This window comes from Siniperca chuatsi, linkage group LG18, assembly GCF_020085105.1.
Source record: "Siniperca chuatsi isolate FFG_IHB_CAS linkage group LG18, ASM2008510v1, whole genome shotgun sequence".
NCBI classification, from domain to species: domain Eukaryota; kingdom Metazoa; phylum Chordata; class Actinopteri; order Centrarchiformes; family Sinipercidae; genus Siniperca; species Siniperca chuatsi.
Window position 1 is genome coordinate 13259252 of NC_058059.1, and position 16518 is coordinate 13275769.

The 16518-nt window shown below is 38.0% G+C and overlaps 2 protein-coding genes across 8 annotated transcripts; both read left to right on the forward strand.

The window, feature by feature from the left end:
* The first annotated feature begins 526 nt into the window (after positions 1-526).
* prodha (proline dehydrogenase (oxidase) 1a) lies at positions 527-10505 on the forward strand. The gene is made up of 15 exons (XM_044173503.1): positions 527-678; positions 760-1057; positions 1225-1433; positions 2642-2676; positions 3394-3543; positions 3753-3817; positions 4356-4472; positions 4601-4680; positions 4897-4978; positions 5678-5770; positions 5992-6138; positions 6347-6522; positions 6616-6714; positions 7007-7095; positions 8258-10505. Exons 1-15 carry the CDS (start codon positions 614-616, stop codon positions 8446-8448), a joined length of 1896 nt encoding a protein of 631 aa, XP_044029438.1. The 5' UTR covers positions 527-613; the 3' UTR covers positions 8449-10505.
* A 1107-nt stretch (positions 10506-11612) lies between these two features.
* Positions 11613-15733, forward strand: gal3st1b (galactose-3-O-sulfotransferase 1b). 7 transcript variants are annotated; one of them, XM_044174176.1, is made up of 4 exons: positions 11613-11971; positions 12450-12489; positions 13406-13548; positions 13629-15733. In XM_044174176.1, exons 3-4 carry the CDS (start codon positions 13424-13426, stop codon positions 14785-14787), a joined length of 1284 nt encoding a protein of 427 aa, XP_044030111.1. In that variant the 5' UTR covers positions 11613-11971; positions 12450-12489; positions 13406-13423; the 3' UTR covers positions 14788-15733. The 7 variants fall into 7 exon arrangements, with proteins under 7 accessions (XP_044030111.1, XP_044030113.1, XP_044030112.1 ...); XM_044174178.1 differs by having other exon boundaries at positions 11613-11863; XM_044174174.1 differs by having other exon boundaries at positions 11617-11971; positions 12371-12489.
* Positions 15734-16518: the final 785 nt, after the last annotated feature.

The window sequence follows — 16518 nt, forward strand, 5'->3', positions numbered from 1 at the left end:
TAATAATTTGTATCTGATATGTTCTGTTCACAAAAAAGTTCAATTATCTTGGTAAAATCTTTGAAATGGCATCTACTCCTGCTCCTTCGTTAAAAATGCAGCATCTAGTTGAACTGCTAGGCAACAAGTGTTTCCTACTTCACTGTAAAGTCCAATCTCAGTGTATGTGCCTGGAGGCTTCAAGTTTCACACTTTCTGGACCAGGATTGACTTCCAAACTATTTGTGCACACTCTGCACCTACATCATTCTGTACAGTGAAGCTCAAATATTCAACTGTAGGAACAAGAAGAAAAACATATTTTTGAGTGGAGCGAAACTTTAAATAAAGTGATACGTCCTTCCTTGCTTGCTTCACTGTCAGACAGTCAGTGTGGAATAAGATGATTATTGCAACCAACCAATCAGGCTATTTATTGTGAAATATAAGTGGTTAAAATAACAGTTAAACATAAATGATCTGTGAAGACAGCTACTGGAGGAAAATGACCCTTAAAATCAGAAAAGAAACTGTAATCTCACCGTGTTTTGTAAGGGGTTTGAGGTTAACAGCTATGCGTGTTTACGCGTGATGTAACAAGTGAGGTGAAGCACCGCCCCCCGGCGCGAGACGAATGGTGTCCAGCGCACTCACTCACTCCACGCAGCGTCTTAGCAACAGCACGCCAAGGCGAAACAGGTAGGTAGTCGTTCTTTGCTGTTGCGCTCAGAAAGCAAAGGAAACCATGTCGCAGTCTAAGTTTGTTGCTGCTCTCGTTAGGGCAAACAATGTCAAGAAAATACGCATTTCACCTGGAAGACGTCGGTCGATAGTGGCATCCACCAAGAGCCAAGGAGAGAAAGATCAGCGGGTGGACGGGTGCACCGTGGTGGAAGCTGTGCCGGCTGAACTCATAAATCTGACCAAAAATGTTACAAAAACTCAGTTAAATAAAATCCACATTGACTTCGACAACACACAGGAAGCCTACAAAAGCAAAGGTAACATTGAACTGCTCCGAAGTCTGCTGGTCTTCAAGCTTTGTACAATAGACGTCCTCGTTGAAAAGAACAGAGAGGTGAGTTGATTTTGCTCAAAAGTTAGCTTGATTGTCTTTGATTTAAGAAAAATTATGTATGTGCAAGTAAGATTAAGTCCTATTATCTAATAGTTTGGGGGCGAAGGCTATTTTAAAATAATAAAATACTGACGTAGAGTAACGTATTGTCCTTGTTTTGTTTTCAGTTGATGGACCTGAGTAAGAAGTTGTTTGGTCAGTGGATGTTTGAGAAGCTGATGAAGATGACCTTCTATGGTCAGTTTGTGGCAGGGGAAGACCACAACTCCATCAAACCTTTGATTCAAAAGAACCAGGCTTTTGGTGTTGGGGCAGTTTTGGACTATAGTGTTGAAGAGGACTTGACACAAGAGGAAGCAGAGAATAAGGAAATGGAGTAAGTAATGTTTACATCTGAATGAGCAGGAGTTTAGCAAAGACTACAGTGCAGGTTATTTCTCATTAAGGTTTGTGGCTCAGGTAGTATGAACTGTTTTGTAGTAAAGCTTTAAACCAAGCACAGTTAATCAGTATTTCATAACTTTAATATATGCCATATGTGCACTCAGACATACTAAACTCAAAAGGTCTGCTGAGTCAAGTTTTTGTACAGCCCAGTATCACATGCTCCATAACAATATCAGTTCCTGACCCAGCCCATGCTCTGTTAATATAGACAAGGAGAAACCTGGGAAACTGGAAGAGCCATTTAACAAGCAACCCCCCACCCCACCCCCCACCCCTCACTCATTGAGAGGAGCTATTACAGGAATAATAAAATCACATCAAATCAAAATAACGAGTAATGAGTTATGCAGTCTAAAGTATGATTCACCCATGTATACAAACTGTGATCGAAACCAAATGTGGGTTTATTTCATCTCTAGTAGCAAAACAGTGCCTGTCCTCTATTGGTTGGCTAGGTCAGACCCCTCTCATCTGATTGGTTGAGCTGGTATTCAGCCCGGGGATGTACTTTATGAAAGGGCTGCCAACCATTTGAGTAATGTCCTGGATCCCACACACTCACGGAAGAGTTGCGCAATGTTCTGAGGAGCAAACAAGCATATTTTTTAACTGAGGATTATCTCACTAAGCACAAACATACACATGCTGAACTAAATCCAAACACACTTTTGTTTAGGATCCAATTATCTTAATTATCAAATTCACAGAAAGAAAGACTGTTAGCTCCATGAAGAAGACAACACAATAGTTCTGTTTGTTCTCTGATGCGTCTCTCATGTCACAACATGCCCTAGAAAAGGCAGTTAATCGTTACTGCATATAAAGGTCTCAGCAAGACTGGTTAAAATGAAATAAAAACATTTGCCTTTCTTCAACATACAAACTTTTCTGCCGTTTTCACCCTTCAAAATAGTCTTCTTTGATCGCTGTTTAGACCTTCCTGTGTTCACCATTGGCATGTTGTCTGGATAATTAACTGATTTGAAGCAATGTAAGTGACATGATAAGTTATAAAACGGATGGAAATTATCAAAGCTATAATCTCTTTTTCATTTGTTGTGTAGAAAGTTAAACCATTTTAGGTAGATGCAGTTTTTTGCTGTTCTATTCTGATGCCAGTCCCTCCTTCTTTTGCAGTTCATGTGTTTCTGAAGCAGAGAAAGAAAGTCCAGGTTTGTATATCAGTTGCTTCATTGACTAAAGAACTGCTGTACAGTTAGCAGGCACAGCTGGCAACTGGCAAGACTGAACTACTGGTTTGCTTTGATATTCAGTTGCTTCAGCTTTGCCTTAATGCAACACAAGTGTCAGGGTTGGTATGTCTAGTCATGCAGCCATGTGCTCTAGCCTGGGCAGTACTGCTTATATCTGGATTTAGTGGGGTCTGACATGTCCAGTGCAGCAGATTCATTGAGAAGAAGCTTGGTTCATGTTACAGGGTTGATGTTTGAAACTCAAGTATATCATTCAGCAGTGCTTTCTCTGGTCTTATTTCTAAATCGTATGTGATAGTAGTAGTGCTACCATATTATTTGTGATGACATACATGTTTAGTTTAAAATTTCAGATTATATGACCCTATGGCTGTTAATTAAAGAATAATAAATACATTGTGAAAGTTCCCATAAGCCATTTTTGCTTGTGATACATTTATTCTGGCATAAATAAATAAATGTGCAATAATTCTGTTGAGTACACAGTCAAGTTGTAGAACAAAGATAAACTATTTTTAATAACTTGAAAATGTTAATGTTATCTGTGGAAATGTATTTTGTTTTTAGTATAATTTCTGAATATTATGTCTTGAATGATGTCATTGATAAATATGTGATCAAGACATTTAACTCCTAGTCAGCTCCCAATTAAAAGTATTTCAAAATACTTTTCAGGTGCTGATCGCCGTGAGAAGCAGTACAAGGCCCATCGTCAGTTCGGGGACAGGCGTGGAGGGGTTATTAGTGCTCGTACCTACTTCTATGCAGATGAGTCCAAATGTGACAACCAAATGGAGACATTTATAAACTGCATTAAAGCCTCTGGTAAGTAGCGAGGTTTATGAGGAAGCAATTAAGAAACATAATATGTTAGTTAGAGTTTGATTATTATTATAATGGCTATACAAACCCTAAAACCATTGTAAAAAGAACAATAGAGTAGCAATATAAATGACAGAGTTGAATTACACCAAATAAAAATGGGTGGAGAGTTATACAACATCGAGTGACATAAAATGTGTTATCAATTTCAGGTGGAGCCTCTGCAGATGGATTTTCTGCCATCAAAATGACTGCTCTCGGACGCCCACAGTTCCTTGTAAGTTCATGTCTAACTAACTAAAAGTTAATCTTATAAAGGTGATAAAGGTGTGAATGGCATTGATTCACAACAACAGTGCCGCCAGATCTAATACTAACAAACTGTGTAATGGAACAAGATGACCTTTACAGGGTAATGGGAAAATAAAACATTAGCCATTTATCTATTTCTTTATGGTTTTGAGTCAATGCCAATTGACTAGTATGATCATAGATTTGTGTTACTTTGTGCAAACCCTAGGAGTTGCCTTCAGTGTTATCACTGAAATTCTAATATAGCATCCAGAATTCAGCATTGCAGGAAAGTGGCAGATAAAGGCGCATGGAAAGCCACACTTCCTGTGTCAGATGGTGGATTCACACCTCCGTGTCACACTGTCCTAACTTTGTCAGACAAAAATGAAATTTACAGTTAGTGAGGAGTGATGTGAATTTCTGTGAATAAAAAACTGATGTGTCCAGCTAACCCCATCATAAATTGATTCATATGCAGTATTATCATTTGATCATTGATGAATTGTTCTGTGTTTGAACAGCTCCAGTTTTCAGAAGTCCTGGTTAAATGGAGACAGTTCTTTAACTACCTCGCAACACAACAGGGAAAATCTGATATGATGATTTTGGAACAAAAACTGGAGCTGGAACAACTCAAGGTGTGTCTAATGCATGTTCATGCATGCTCATTCAAGACCGGTGTTCCCAAATCCTTTTTTAGTTATTTAAAAAAATAATCAGCTGCAATATACAGTATGTTTTTATTTATTGAAATATTTCTTTGTAGGAAAGTTTGGATAAGCTGGGTGTTGGAGCCAAGGACGACATTGAGAACTGGTTTACTGGCAAGAAGCTGGGTTTGTCAGGGTAAGATAGACACTTATTAGTGCAATGATAACAACAAATACTTCACATTAATACCTTTGTACTGTGTACATCAATACAATAGAGCCTTGGACCTTAAGTTCTTGAATCCCTGTTAAATCAGTAGGTACTAAGGTATTTTAAAGGCACTGAATTCAAAGTATGTTTTACTAGAATTTCAAATATTTCAATATACATTTTCTCACATCTTATTTCCAGAACAATAGATCTGCTGGACTGGAACAGTTTGATAAGCGATACTACAAAAATCTCCAATCTGCTTATGGTGCCAAACCTTGAGGTGAGTCATTGTCATGTAAATATTTAGTGGTGGGAAGGCGCCGTTTGTGGTAGTTCAGTAAGTGTTGCCCACGTAAGTGGCCCTTGGTTTAAATCAGTCGGGTTATCTCTTAACTTATATGTACACTGTGAGCTGTGCAATAAACACAGAAGGCCTTAATATAATCTTCAAAAGGGCATGTCTCCAGAAGTGATACAGCACTTGATAGCAGAAACCCAAGGGGGAAAACATGCAACATGCTTCCTGAATATTACATTTCAGACCTCTAACTTTTTACAAATAAATGTAATTATGCAGTTAATGGTTTCATAGACAGGTAGTGATGTAAACAATAAATTAGTAAAATAGATGTATGTAAGATCTTTTTCCCACAAGATAATAACCTGCTGGTGCAATATCATATCTTCTTCCCACAAGTAAACATACAGTATGTTCTGATGAGGTTAAAACATATCATTCGGGATACAGATATAGTGTAGCCAGTGCTATTAAGGGCAGTTGAGAAACTCTATCACTTTGAAAAAGGACACAGGACAAAATGGCAGAGCCACTCATGCTGGTCTCATCCCCACCCAACCCCCACCCAACCCCTGCCCTGTCTGTCACATACTGATATAGTTTGCGGGTTTATCCTGATCATAAAAATGGCTTTGAAAGCAAATGCCAAACGATTGGATGTTTTGTGTGTTGCTTGTGCAGACAGGCCAGCTGGAACCTTTGTTGAACAAGTTTACAGCCGAGGAGGAGAGTCAGATGAAGAGAATGCTCCAGAGAGTGGACGTTCTGGCCAAGGTACGGATACCAAAACAAATGAATGTGCATTTAGTAAATGATTTTAAGAAGCAATACAGAAATCTAAACTCAATGTATTGCAATCAAAGGCCTGGCTCAAAGAAATCAGAACTCAATTGTGTTTGCTGAAGTGATGAACCCCTATTTGACTTGCACATTAATGATGAGCGTCACTTATAGAGCCATGTAAACTGTAAAAACTCTTTGTCTGTGTGCCCCAGCATGCCATGGACAACGGGGTAAGGCTAATGGTGGACGCTGAGCAGACGTACTTCCAACCAGCTATTAGTCGACTGACCCTGGAAATGCAGAGGAAATTCAACAGAGACAAGCCGATCATTTTCAACACGTACCAGTGTTACCTCAAGGTGAGACCACAGTTCCCTCATTACAGCTAATCATGACAGTTTTTACTATTGATTATTTATATCCACAAATCCTTCCTGTTTGTCTCAACTGTTAAACCAAAATGATCTTTTTGTTACTACTGTTGGTTCATTTTGTAACATTATGTTTTAAGTTTTTATGGATGGTTTGAAATTAGTCATATCCTTTTGTGTTTTTTAATACTTTTAGGAAGCCTATGACAATGTAACTGTGGACGTTGAGCTGTCAAGACGGGAGGGTTGGTACTTTGGTGCCAAACTGGTTCGTGGAGCCTACATGTACCAAGAAAGAGACAGGGCCAAAGAGATTGGCTATGAAGACCCGATAAACCCAGACTATGAGGCCACTAACAGGATGTATCACAAGTAAGTGTTGAATTATCATCAAGGCCCTTTGTGGTTCAGCTAGAAAATGTCTAAATCCTAACAATGTAACTATCTGCCTTGTTGTTTGTCCAGGTGTTTGGAGTACTTGCTGGAGGAGATCGAACACAGCAGGAAACCAAATATCATGGTTGCAACTCACAATGAGGCCACAGTGAAATTTACCTTAGAAAAGTATGTTTTGTCTCAGGCCTGCATGAAAAATTCAAAGATGGTAGAACATTTGGCATGCACTACGTGCAGATTTAGTTTGAACATACACAAAAGCCATAAAACCTCTCATTCATGAAGGATTCATCCTTATGGTTTAAACTAATGCCTAGGGCATTGCTCTAAGTGAAATGTATTCTTTGTCAATTGTCCAAAGCAATTTTGGGTTTACAGAATGATATCGCCACATCAATGGTTGAATACCACACTCCAGCTCTTATTAGGTAACAGTCCTTTAACATGTGTGTTTTTTCAGGATGAATGACATGGGCCTTTCACCCGCTGAGAATAAGGTTTACTTTGGACAGCTGCTGGGAATGTGTGACCAGATCAGCTTCCCGCTAGGTATGTTGCACTCAGCAGTAAGTTATGAAATCACCGAGGCTTACTTCACATAGTCATGTGGCCATAGGGTTTCCACTGAAACGTAGTCCTTACGTGCGTCAGCTTTTCAGCACTCAGGCAGCCTCTGACCTTACAACTGGTCTATCCAATTGACAGATATCTTGGGAGCAAACAACTCCAGGTTCTCAATGTCATTAACTGTTATGCCAGTTTGGTCGAGCAGTGATGCATGCTCTCGGTCTGAACAGAAACACATAACTACCCAAAATAGTTTGTAATGTAATTAGACATATATAGTATGTAGGTAGTATATGTGATAGAAAAAAAAAGTCAAATCCCATGTTTTTCTTTTGAGGTGAAGCCAGTTAGCTAGCTGTTTTTTCCAGACATGCCCATGTCTGTGAAGCATAGACTTGACATGTGTTGTATCAGTAAACATTTAAGAAAGCAGTCGGTATACTACTGTACATGATAGCTTTGTGAGTTGTGCCAAAATTCAATTTTCTCTGTATAAAAGAAACCTCACGCTCATGATAAAGATGATTTCAACAGTCTATCTAAATGTGTTATGTAAGTGAGGTACAAAAAACAGAAAGCTGATGCACTACTTCAACCTCATGCCAATGCAAGGGCACTGAGCTTTGATTAAAAAAAAAGTGTTGCTGTTTAAACAATGGTGCAATGATCTAGTGAGCAGTTTTTTCTTCTTTGAATGGTTTATTGCAGATGAATAGTAATGGTTAATGCTATAGCAGCCTTGACCTTTCTTCCACTAGTGAGACATAAAGGTTGGTTTGACCTTGTCATATCACTTCATATCTAATATCAAAACCCCATTTTTACATATCAGTGTTATCTTAATACAATATTTATTCACTATAAATTCATTTCTAAATAAAAAAGTTTAAATGTTTAAATATACTGTATCATTAGTTTCACACTATTCACATTTGTTTTGACAGCTTTTTTCCCCCCAAGTTGCTTTTTAGCACAGTTTTATATCTACCTTGTTAACTTTATGAGCTATTGTCCGCTTTCTCTGCAACATCCATATTTGAACTCTGCTGTTGGATATTACATACAAAGTCATGACATGGAATACACACACGGTGGAGATAGTGGACAATGATTTAAAATTTGTCTTGATCTATGTTGAAAACAGGTCAAGCAGGTTTCCCAGTCTACAAGTACGTTCCATATGGCCCAGTCAACGAGGTTATTCCTTATCTGTCGCGCCGTGCCCAAGAAAACCGTGGCTTCATGAAGGGATCCCAGAGAGAGCGCAACCTGCTGTGGAAGGAGCTGAAACGCAGGTTGCTGGGTGGTCAGATTTTCTACACGCCTGTCTACTGAGTCGCAGGACCGCAGCATACTAACTGCAGTGTAAGCATCCTTACATTGCCACTACCTGCTACCTTGGCTTGTTAGGCCGTGCAGTATGGAGGAAAGATTTGCAGTTTTGCTGACAGGTATTTTAAGTGTAGCATGGTTTGTGATGGAGATGTATTTTGCCTTTAGCAGTATATTTAATAAAGCAGTGTCTAAAACATCAACATAAGAAATGATGATTGATATTTGTCTCTAAATCAGAATTTGTTTAATTAACTCAAAAATTGGCCATGGTAATCCTAAACAAGAAACATAAAAACACTTTTGCAAATGTTTATGCTATATATCTAAAAATCTATCCTTTCTGATATACAGCATGGAATTATTCAATAGAGGCTAAGAAAAGTATATTGTGTATGTATGGTTACCAAAGGTGGCTTACTTGTATATATGTATATCTGTCCTGTGCTTTTTTTTAAATGGTAAAAGACACTCTTTGTATGTTTTGTTCAGTGTTAAGTTCATCTCCCATAGGCCATACTCAAAAGTACCTTTAGGATTGTAGATTAACTGGAAGCAATCAGCTACTGTACAACTTGGTTTTGTTTTTCTTACTGCACACTCCTCCAAGGACATTGTAAATTATTTTAGCATCTTCTTTGCTGAGACTATGTGTCATTGTCTACGAATAGTTTGCTAATTATTAATATGCAGCATAATGGTTTTGATTACACAAAAATCACTTTGATTTATAAGATCTATATTCATTCTTGGCTTTAAGTCAGAATCTGTTGTCCATCAAAGCATAAACAGTAAATGCAGCATTACAAACCAGGTGATCTCCCACACATTGATGTCCTCAAGGCAAAGAGCAGATAAAATGTAAAATTCTACAAAAAGCCAAGGCAGGTTTATGTAATGTGGATATGTGCAAACGAGCCAACTACCTTTTAATTGGAAGTGGCTGTTTGCAGTAGCTAATCTTCATTTTTGCCTCTGACAAAAAAAAACCTGTTACTTTCTACAGAGTAGAAAGGCTGAAGAGTGACTCAGTGTGATCCATTTCAGGAAATCATTCATGCCAATTCTTGACATGGTCCAGATGGTTCTGACTTCATATTTCTCTGAAATCAAGAACATCTTCTGTTCATCAAACAGACAATAATAGCAACAGATGAACTGGTATGCCCTGTGTTTCAAAAACATTTTCCAATAACATGCCATGTTTCCTGCTGGGGGTTTTTCGAAGAAAACTACGCCCAAGTACTCTAAGAACACCTCTAATAAGCTGCATTGGAGGAGAAACTGCCTGTGAGATCAATTTGTTATGTATAGAAGATTTCTAAAAGACTGGTTGTGTCTGTATCTCTGGTTTTAGTGCTGCCCAAAACCTTTGAATCAGAGGGAAGTATGTTGATTGGAAAATGTTTTTAAATTGAAATGTTGTTTTTTAGGACTAGAAATGAAGACTGGAAAACATTCTAATTAAAAACTATGAATCAAAGGTTATCCTTTTTGTAAAGTTAAATAAAATGTAGACATGGAGACAATGGAGACACGACAAAAGCTAATTGTCTTTAATGAAGTTGGTCTGCATTGTGTTGGCTGTTTTTTTTTAAAACAATTTCACTGTCACAGCATTTCTAATGCTTGTATTTTACATAATAGTAGTATTACCATGAGAATTTGATATTGTCATAAAAACAAAGACAACATAATTTTAACTCAATACCAGCAATACACAAGCAGCCTTTATTGGTGTGCAGGGTTAAAATGACAATAACCAGTTTGAGTGGCTTAAGCTCCTGTTCCAACAGGCAAAGTTGATTTTAGAAAAAATTAATTCTTACCTGGAATTAACCACTGTGTATTATGAAGTCTGTTAACCTAGTAACACTGGCACATTTCAAGTATTTGAATAGGAATTTGGTTCTATTTGAGTGCGTTTCCTTTGATGATGTTTTTCATTATTTTGTGTTTGGTTACCTCATAACTACTGTATCAGTATAAACCATATTTTATACTATTGTAAAATATATGTAATTATTGATTAACACAATAAAATACTGTTAACGTAAAAAGAAACCAGAATTGTGTTTACTCTTGTTGGAAGTGGACATTTACGTAAACAACACTGAGCTGCAAATATGTTAATTTAGTTGTTGGGGGAGAATCTATGGAATTTGAAAACTCAAAGGTTACACATCATGACTGACATAATATTTTAAGACAGTCTATTGCTGCCTTAAAGCTATACAAACTCCAGATTCTACCACTGTAGGCACCCCTTGCTATTGCACCCCAGACTGGGTAGATGCAACCCTGATTTTATCTTGTAGTGACATAGATCTGGTTGTCGTCACTGGCGTAGTCTGATGTCAGTGATATCAACAACTACACAGAAGCTAGTTGTTTCTGTGTGCCAAACCGATGTGACCTACTGAATCAGAGATGATTCCCAGCCAAAGTAAACAGTAGCTGAGGCAGCACCTGCGTCCAGGTATCTAAAGCAAAACAGTCAGCCGGCCCCACAACACAAACACACAGCTGTGTGGAGACCAGGCAGACTCTGCTCTCTGGTGTGGTTATAACTTTAGTGCAACACAGGAGCAGGATCTTCCAAATATAAAATATGTCTGTCTGTCCAGCTAGATGTTATATGCAGCTATTCATTTCATTATTATGACAATGGCCTAAGATGAACAGTACACAACATGTGCATTAATTGCTGTGTCACTATCATTGTCCATTATACATTACATTACATATTTAATACATATTAGAGTTAGAATATAATCCTATTTTTTATTATGGCTTTATATTGTTTAGTTTTTCACTTCCTCCTTACGTTTTACTATCTCACTGTTTTGTTTGTCTATTTCAGTTTAAACCCTGCATACTGGTATTTTTACACACATGATAGCTACACGTTTTGGCCACACACATTCTAAATACTATATAAATACCACATGTCTTCAATGTTAAAACATTGCTTAATGTTACAAATTCAGGACATGTATGCAACCACCCAGATATGTTACTGGATGAAAGAACAATGTAACACAAACAAAAAAAAAAAGGCACAGTGGGACTTATATCGAGTTCCCATGACTGGACCAACAAGTTCTCATAAACAAAACAAAAAAAGATGTTCATCAGGTACATCCCCCATATCTGCGTTATCTGATTTGCTGCTGGGGTTAAGATGGTCAAATGTGGCCATACTAAACCACTCTGCAAAGTTAAGGTTTGGGAAATAGCGTCGCCATAGCTAACAAACATGGGTACAGGAAATTCTGTTGTAGTTCGATGGGGGCAGGTGGCGGGAGGCGAACTGCCCTCTCACGTGTAGATAAGAGCTGCATACGCCCATCCACCACCAAATCTACTTTTTCGGAGCGATAACGACGGTTCACCATCACCTGATTTTGGATTGGAGGTAAAGTCCTTTTCAGCTGTTTTTAGCACAACGACCAACACTGTTTTTCTTGATAGGATCAGCTGTTGGAGTCTGGAGGTCTCCTCAATGTAAAAATCTGGAAATAAGGTAAGACTGTAACAATAGCTACTGGACATTTCAATGGAGTGTCTGTGACATTTGATAAAATAAGGTGAAAATGTGTATATATTTTCATAATACAATCATAGCTCAATATTGATCATGCTCAAAGTACCTTGGTTACACCTATGCATTTTTCATACTTAACAGTAACTTGTTTTAGCCTACATATTTAAGCATATTTTACACCAAATGTTAATACGGTGGGTTCAATCTTAAGAACCAATCCTGAATACATAAGTAGCCAAATGCTAACTGCTGAAGTATACTTTCAGAAGATACAGGGATTTTTAAACGCTGATTTGTCAGACTACAATCTGTAAGAACAGTTATGTAGAGATGTGCCATCCAACGGCAGTAGGAGCATTTACATCTGACTTCTTTCAGTCCACACAGCCGATGAGATATGATTTCAGGGAGTGTGTACAGTATGCTGAACAATAGAGGAATTTCTTTCTCCATGTAGAAAAGCTTCACTCTGACACTGCTAAAGCTGTCATCTGCAGGTAAATAAGGCATCTTTACTTGTATTTCTTCCACACGTTGTATTCTTATTTGCTTTAGCATGCCCTTTGTACTCTGTTTTGATCATCAAAAGACGTCCTGATTTTTTTTTTTTTAGGATAATGGGTCTACAAAATTGTTATTTAAGCTAAGACACCTTGCATATGTGTAGGGTTTAATTGAGTTGAATTTATTTCATCAAGTACTACAACTACTCTATGAGACATATGATAGGTATTCTCATCAAATGTAACAAATGGACTACATAGATGACTATCAATGTCAAAGATAAAAAGTAAGAGCTGGTATGCAAAGGGACACACCTTTTCACATTACACCACCTGTTTGAATTCATCTGCAATTATTATTTTATCAAGAGGAAGCATCTGTCTAGTGTCAATGGTAGGAACCTGTTTTGATCTTTAGCCATTTATGTGAGCACTATGCTGTTCCATTTCTGCTCCTTGTTGTAAAGACAATTTAAGCACCATAAACATATTTATAGTATAAACATGGGGGTTCTGTGTTTCATTTGGCTTATGTGTATTATCTCTTCTCTACCTCCCTCTTTGCTTGTTCTACAGTATCATATAGGCCTTCTTTTAACCTCTTCTTTTTAGCAACGATAAATACCAGGCTACATTTAAGTTCAATGGGTCAGGCCTGGGCTTTTTGAAAGTACCTAATAATTACTCTAGTCTATTAAGGGAGGTGAGGTAAGGGGATAATTAGTTAACCTGTGTAAAATAATTGCTGCAGGACATTACAACTGTTTATGAGCTTCATGTACTGTAGCTGCTCACACAATGGTTATACAGGAAAAACCAGCAAGGTAAGTATCAAAACTTCAAAGCCTTATTGGTCTTTTCCCTGTAATGTTTTCCTTTATACATTTATGCTCTCTAATTTCATTTTAAGGTCCCTGTTTGGGTTTTTATGATGTTTGGCATCAAAGGAAAGAAGTGCACACTTGTAATACGAAGGCTGATTCTCTGGATTTTGTTGACCAAAGTCATGCTGGTGCTGTACTGCTTGACGGACCCAACCCAAGTGAAAAATAGGTAAAGATTTAAAAAGGAAAGCATTATTTATTGAGCTAAGTCTGTTGAATCTGTTTGCTTATCCATATATTTTTTTATAGGGGCATCCAAGAAGACACGTGTCCTCTCAGTATGGCCAAATTATTGAAGAAAAATGTGACCACGAATTCTGAAAGCACAAAATCCCAGTCAGAAGAGTGCTCCCCCACAGTGAACATCATGTTCCTGAAGACCCATAAAACTGCTAGTAGCACCATACTCAACATCCTCTTCAGATTTGGAGAAAAGCACAAGCTTAAATTCGCCTTCCCTGATGGGCGCAATGACTTCTTCTACCCATCGCCCTTCCTGTGCTCCCAGGTGAAGGACTACAGGCCTGGAGACTGTTTCAACATTGTTTGTAACCACATGCGCTTTGACCATCAAGAAGTAGCCAAGCTCCTGCCTTCAGATGCGGTGTCCATCACCATCTTACGTGACCCAGTGGATCTCTTTGAGTCGTCCTTCCATTATTATCACAGAACAGTTCCTCTCACATGGAAGATCAGTGGAGGGAGCAAACTGGCTGAGTTTCTAAACAATCCTCAGATCTTCTACAGCCCAAAGGCTTTCAACTCATTCTATCTTAAAAATCTGCTCTTTTTTGACTTTGGTTTTGATAACAACCTGGAGGCTGATGATCCTCGTGTAATGACAGATATTCACAACTTATCGAAACGTTTTGATCTGGTTCTCATAGCAGAATATTTCGAGGAGTCTCTTATCCTGCTTAAGGACACACTCTGCTGGACCACGGAGGACATCCTGTATTTTAAACTCAATGCTCGCAAGAGCTCATCTGTATCCCGACTGACCCCTGAGTTGAGAGCCAAAGCTTTACAGTGGAACGGGGCTGACTGGAGACTCTATCAGCACTTTAATGCTACCTTCTGGGCCAGAGTAGAGGAGTTTGGGAGAGAAAGAATGAAACAGGAGGTTAAAGAGCTGAGGAGAAGAAATGCTGAGATGAAAGCAATCTGTATCGAGGACGGAGGTGCAGTTGAAGCCCAAAAGATTCAGAACAGACGTTTCCTGCCCTGGCAGCCAGTAGGAGAGTCCTCCATCCTGGGGTACAACATGAAGAAAAATATTGATCCCAAATTCAGGACAATCTGTGAAAAAATGCTCACACCGGAAATACAATACTTATCAAACCTGGGCGTGAGCCTGTGGCTTACAAGACTATGGGGCTGGTTTAAAGATACTGTTTTTACAGTTTGACTTAGATTAAAACATTTACAACTAAAATATAGCAATTTATCCTGCCACATGTGCATGATGCCTACATGAAACATGTTTTACTCTTATTTTATCAAATTTTGCCAGTTTTCTTCTGAATGATGCATCCACAATGATAATTCAGATTTGTCACCTGGAAGCTGAATCCCCGTTTGGCTGCATGGAATGCGTTACATTCAGAAAATGTTTACCACTCCCAAATAGGCCCACAGATGGGTCACAGTTATCTCAAATACCTCCACTTATTATCTGTTGGTCATTAATTGCTTCTCACAGTTTGTTTTATCTTTCAACATTGTGCACTAAGATACATAAGGTATCAAACCAGAGCAATCAGGGATAGCTATGTTGTTGAAATACAGTTGTTACTCAGTGGGACCGCTAGTGTTTGTGTGACCCCTAGAGGCCTCGGGCTCAGGTGCAGTTATATGCAATGCATACATGAGATGTCTTTATTATTGACAGTAATAGTGGTTTGACATGAAATGAAAAGCAAATACATTTTCTGTGTGTAAATTTTTACCTCAGTTTAGACATAAACAAATGACTGATCACTTTCATATGAACAACCTAAGGTAGGTGATTCATGACATTTTCCCAAAGAGAAGATGGCCACCCATCCTACTTTGTTACTGTAGTAACATTGCCTACCATTTGTAGATTGTACTACTTTTTGATGATTCAGTTGGGCTAAAAAAAAATAGTGTGGATTTTTTATTTATTTAATGTGGTAGCTGCCAGTTAATAAGTATACAGGCAGAGTGAGTAAGTGTCCTGCAGACTTCAGTATGAGCTCAGGTACAGTGTTGTGTGCACAAGAATCATTTACTTTAATGAAGGCTTGTACATCAATGATCATCTGCCAGCGTTGCAGTCCTCCTCCTTTTGAAAATATGTGAACTTGCTATGTAAACACAGGTTGTAATTATGTTTTGTATGTTTGTTTTTTTTTTACTTATTTGTAATTTGTGGACGTACTCATATTTTTGTTGTAATGTAGAAGATGTGGCAACAATGAGCAGTTGTCTGTGCTCCTTACATGGTAATGTGGCACTTTGTTCTCAAAATCAGCTCAGAGCCTTTGCTGCTCGTAACATGTCCCCGTTCAACCAACCTTTTCTGTTTTTCCATCCATTTGAACAGCCTAATAAAGTAGAACTGCCCTAAAAAAAGTAAAGCCCATAACTTTACACAAAACTTGCACATCAATTAATCTATTGTAGATAGAACAAAGAATTTTTTTAATGAGACAATTTTCCTCCTCTTGCAAAGCATCACCTCTATTGTAATACTTTGGAAATGAGAAGGCAGGAAATGTGTTTTTCATACTATAGAAATAGTCCTTAAATAATGTGCCTTGTCATGCAGCTGATTTTTGTACAGCAGCATGTATGTAGACTGTTAAAAAGGGTGGCAAATGAAGCATGAATTTGATTTGAAAATTAAGAATGGTTAAATATCTAACACATAGTGGTGTTTTAAATTGAAATACAGACTTCTGCCTGTCCATTTTTGCTCAAAGCTTTTCTCTGATGTATCAGTAGGATTCGTCAAAACTGATAAAAACAGCTGCTGACCTATGAAAAGGACATAAGTATCAATCCAATGTATATTTTGAAAAAGCTTGCAAACCGTCCATGTCCTTTTACCAAGTTACTCATTTAATTTGTATATGAAGGCATTGACACACTTTAAGATGGCATAATGTGGCGA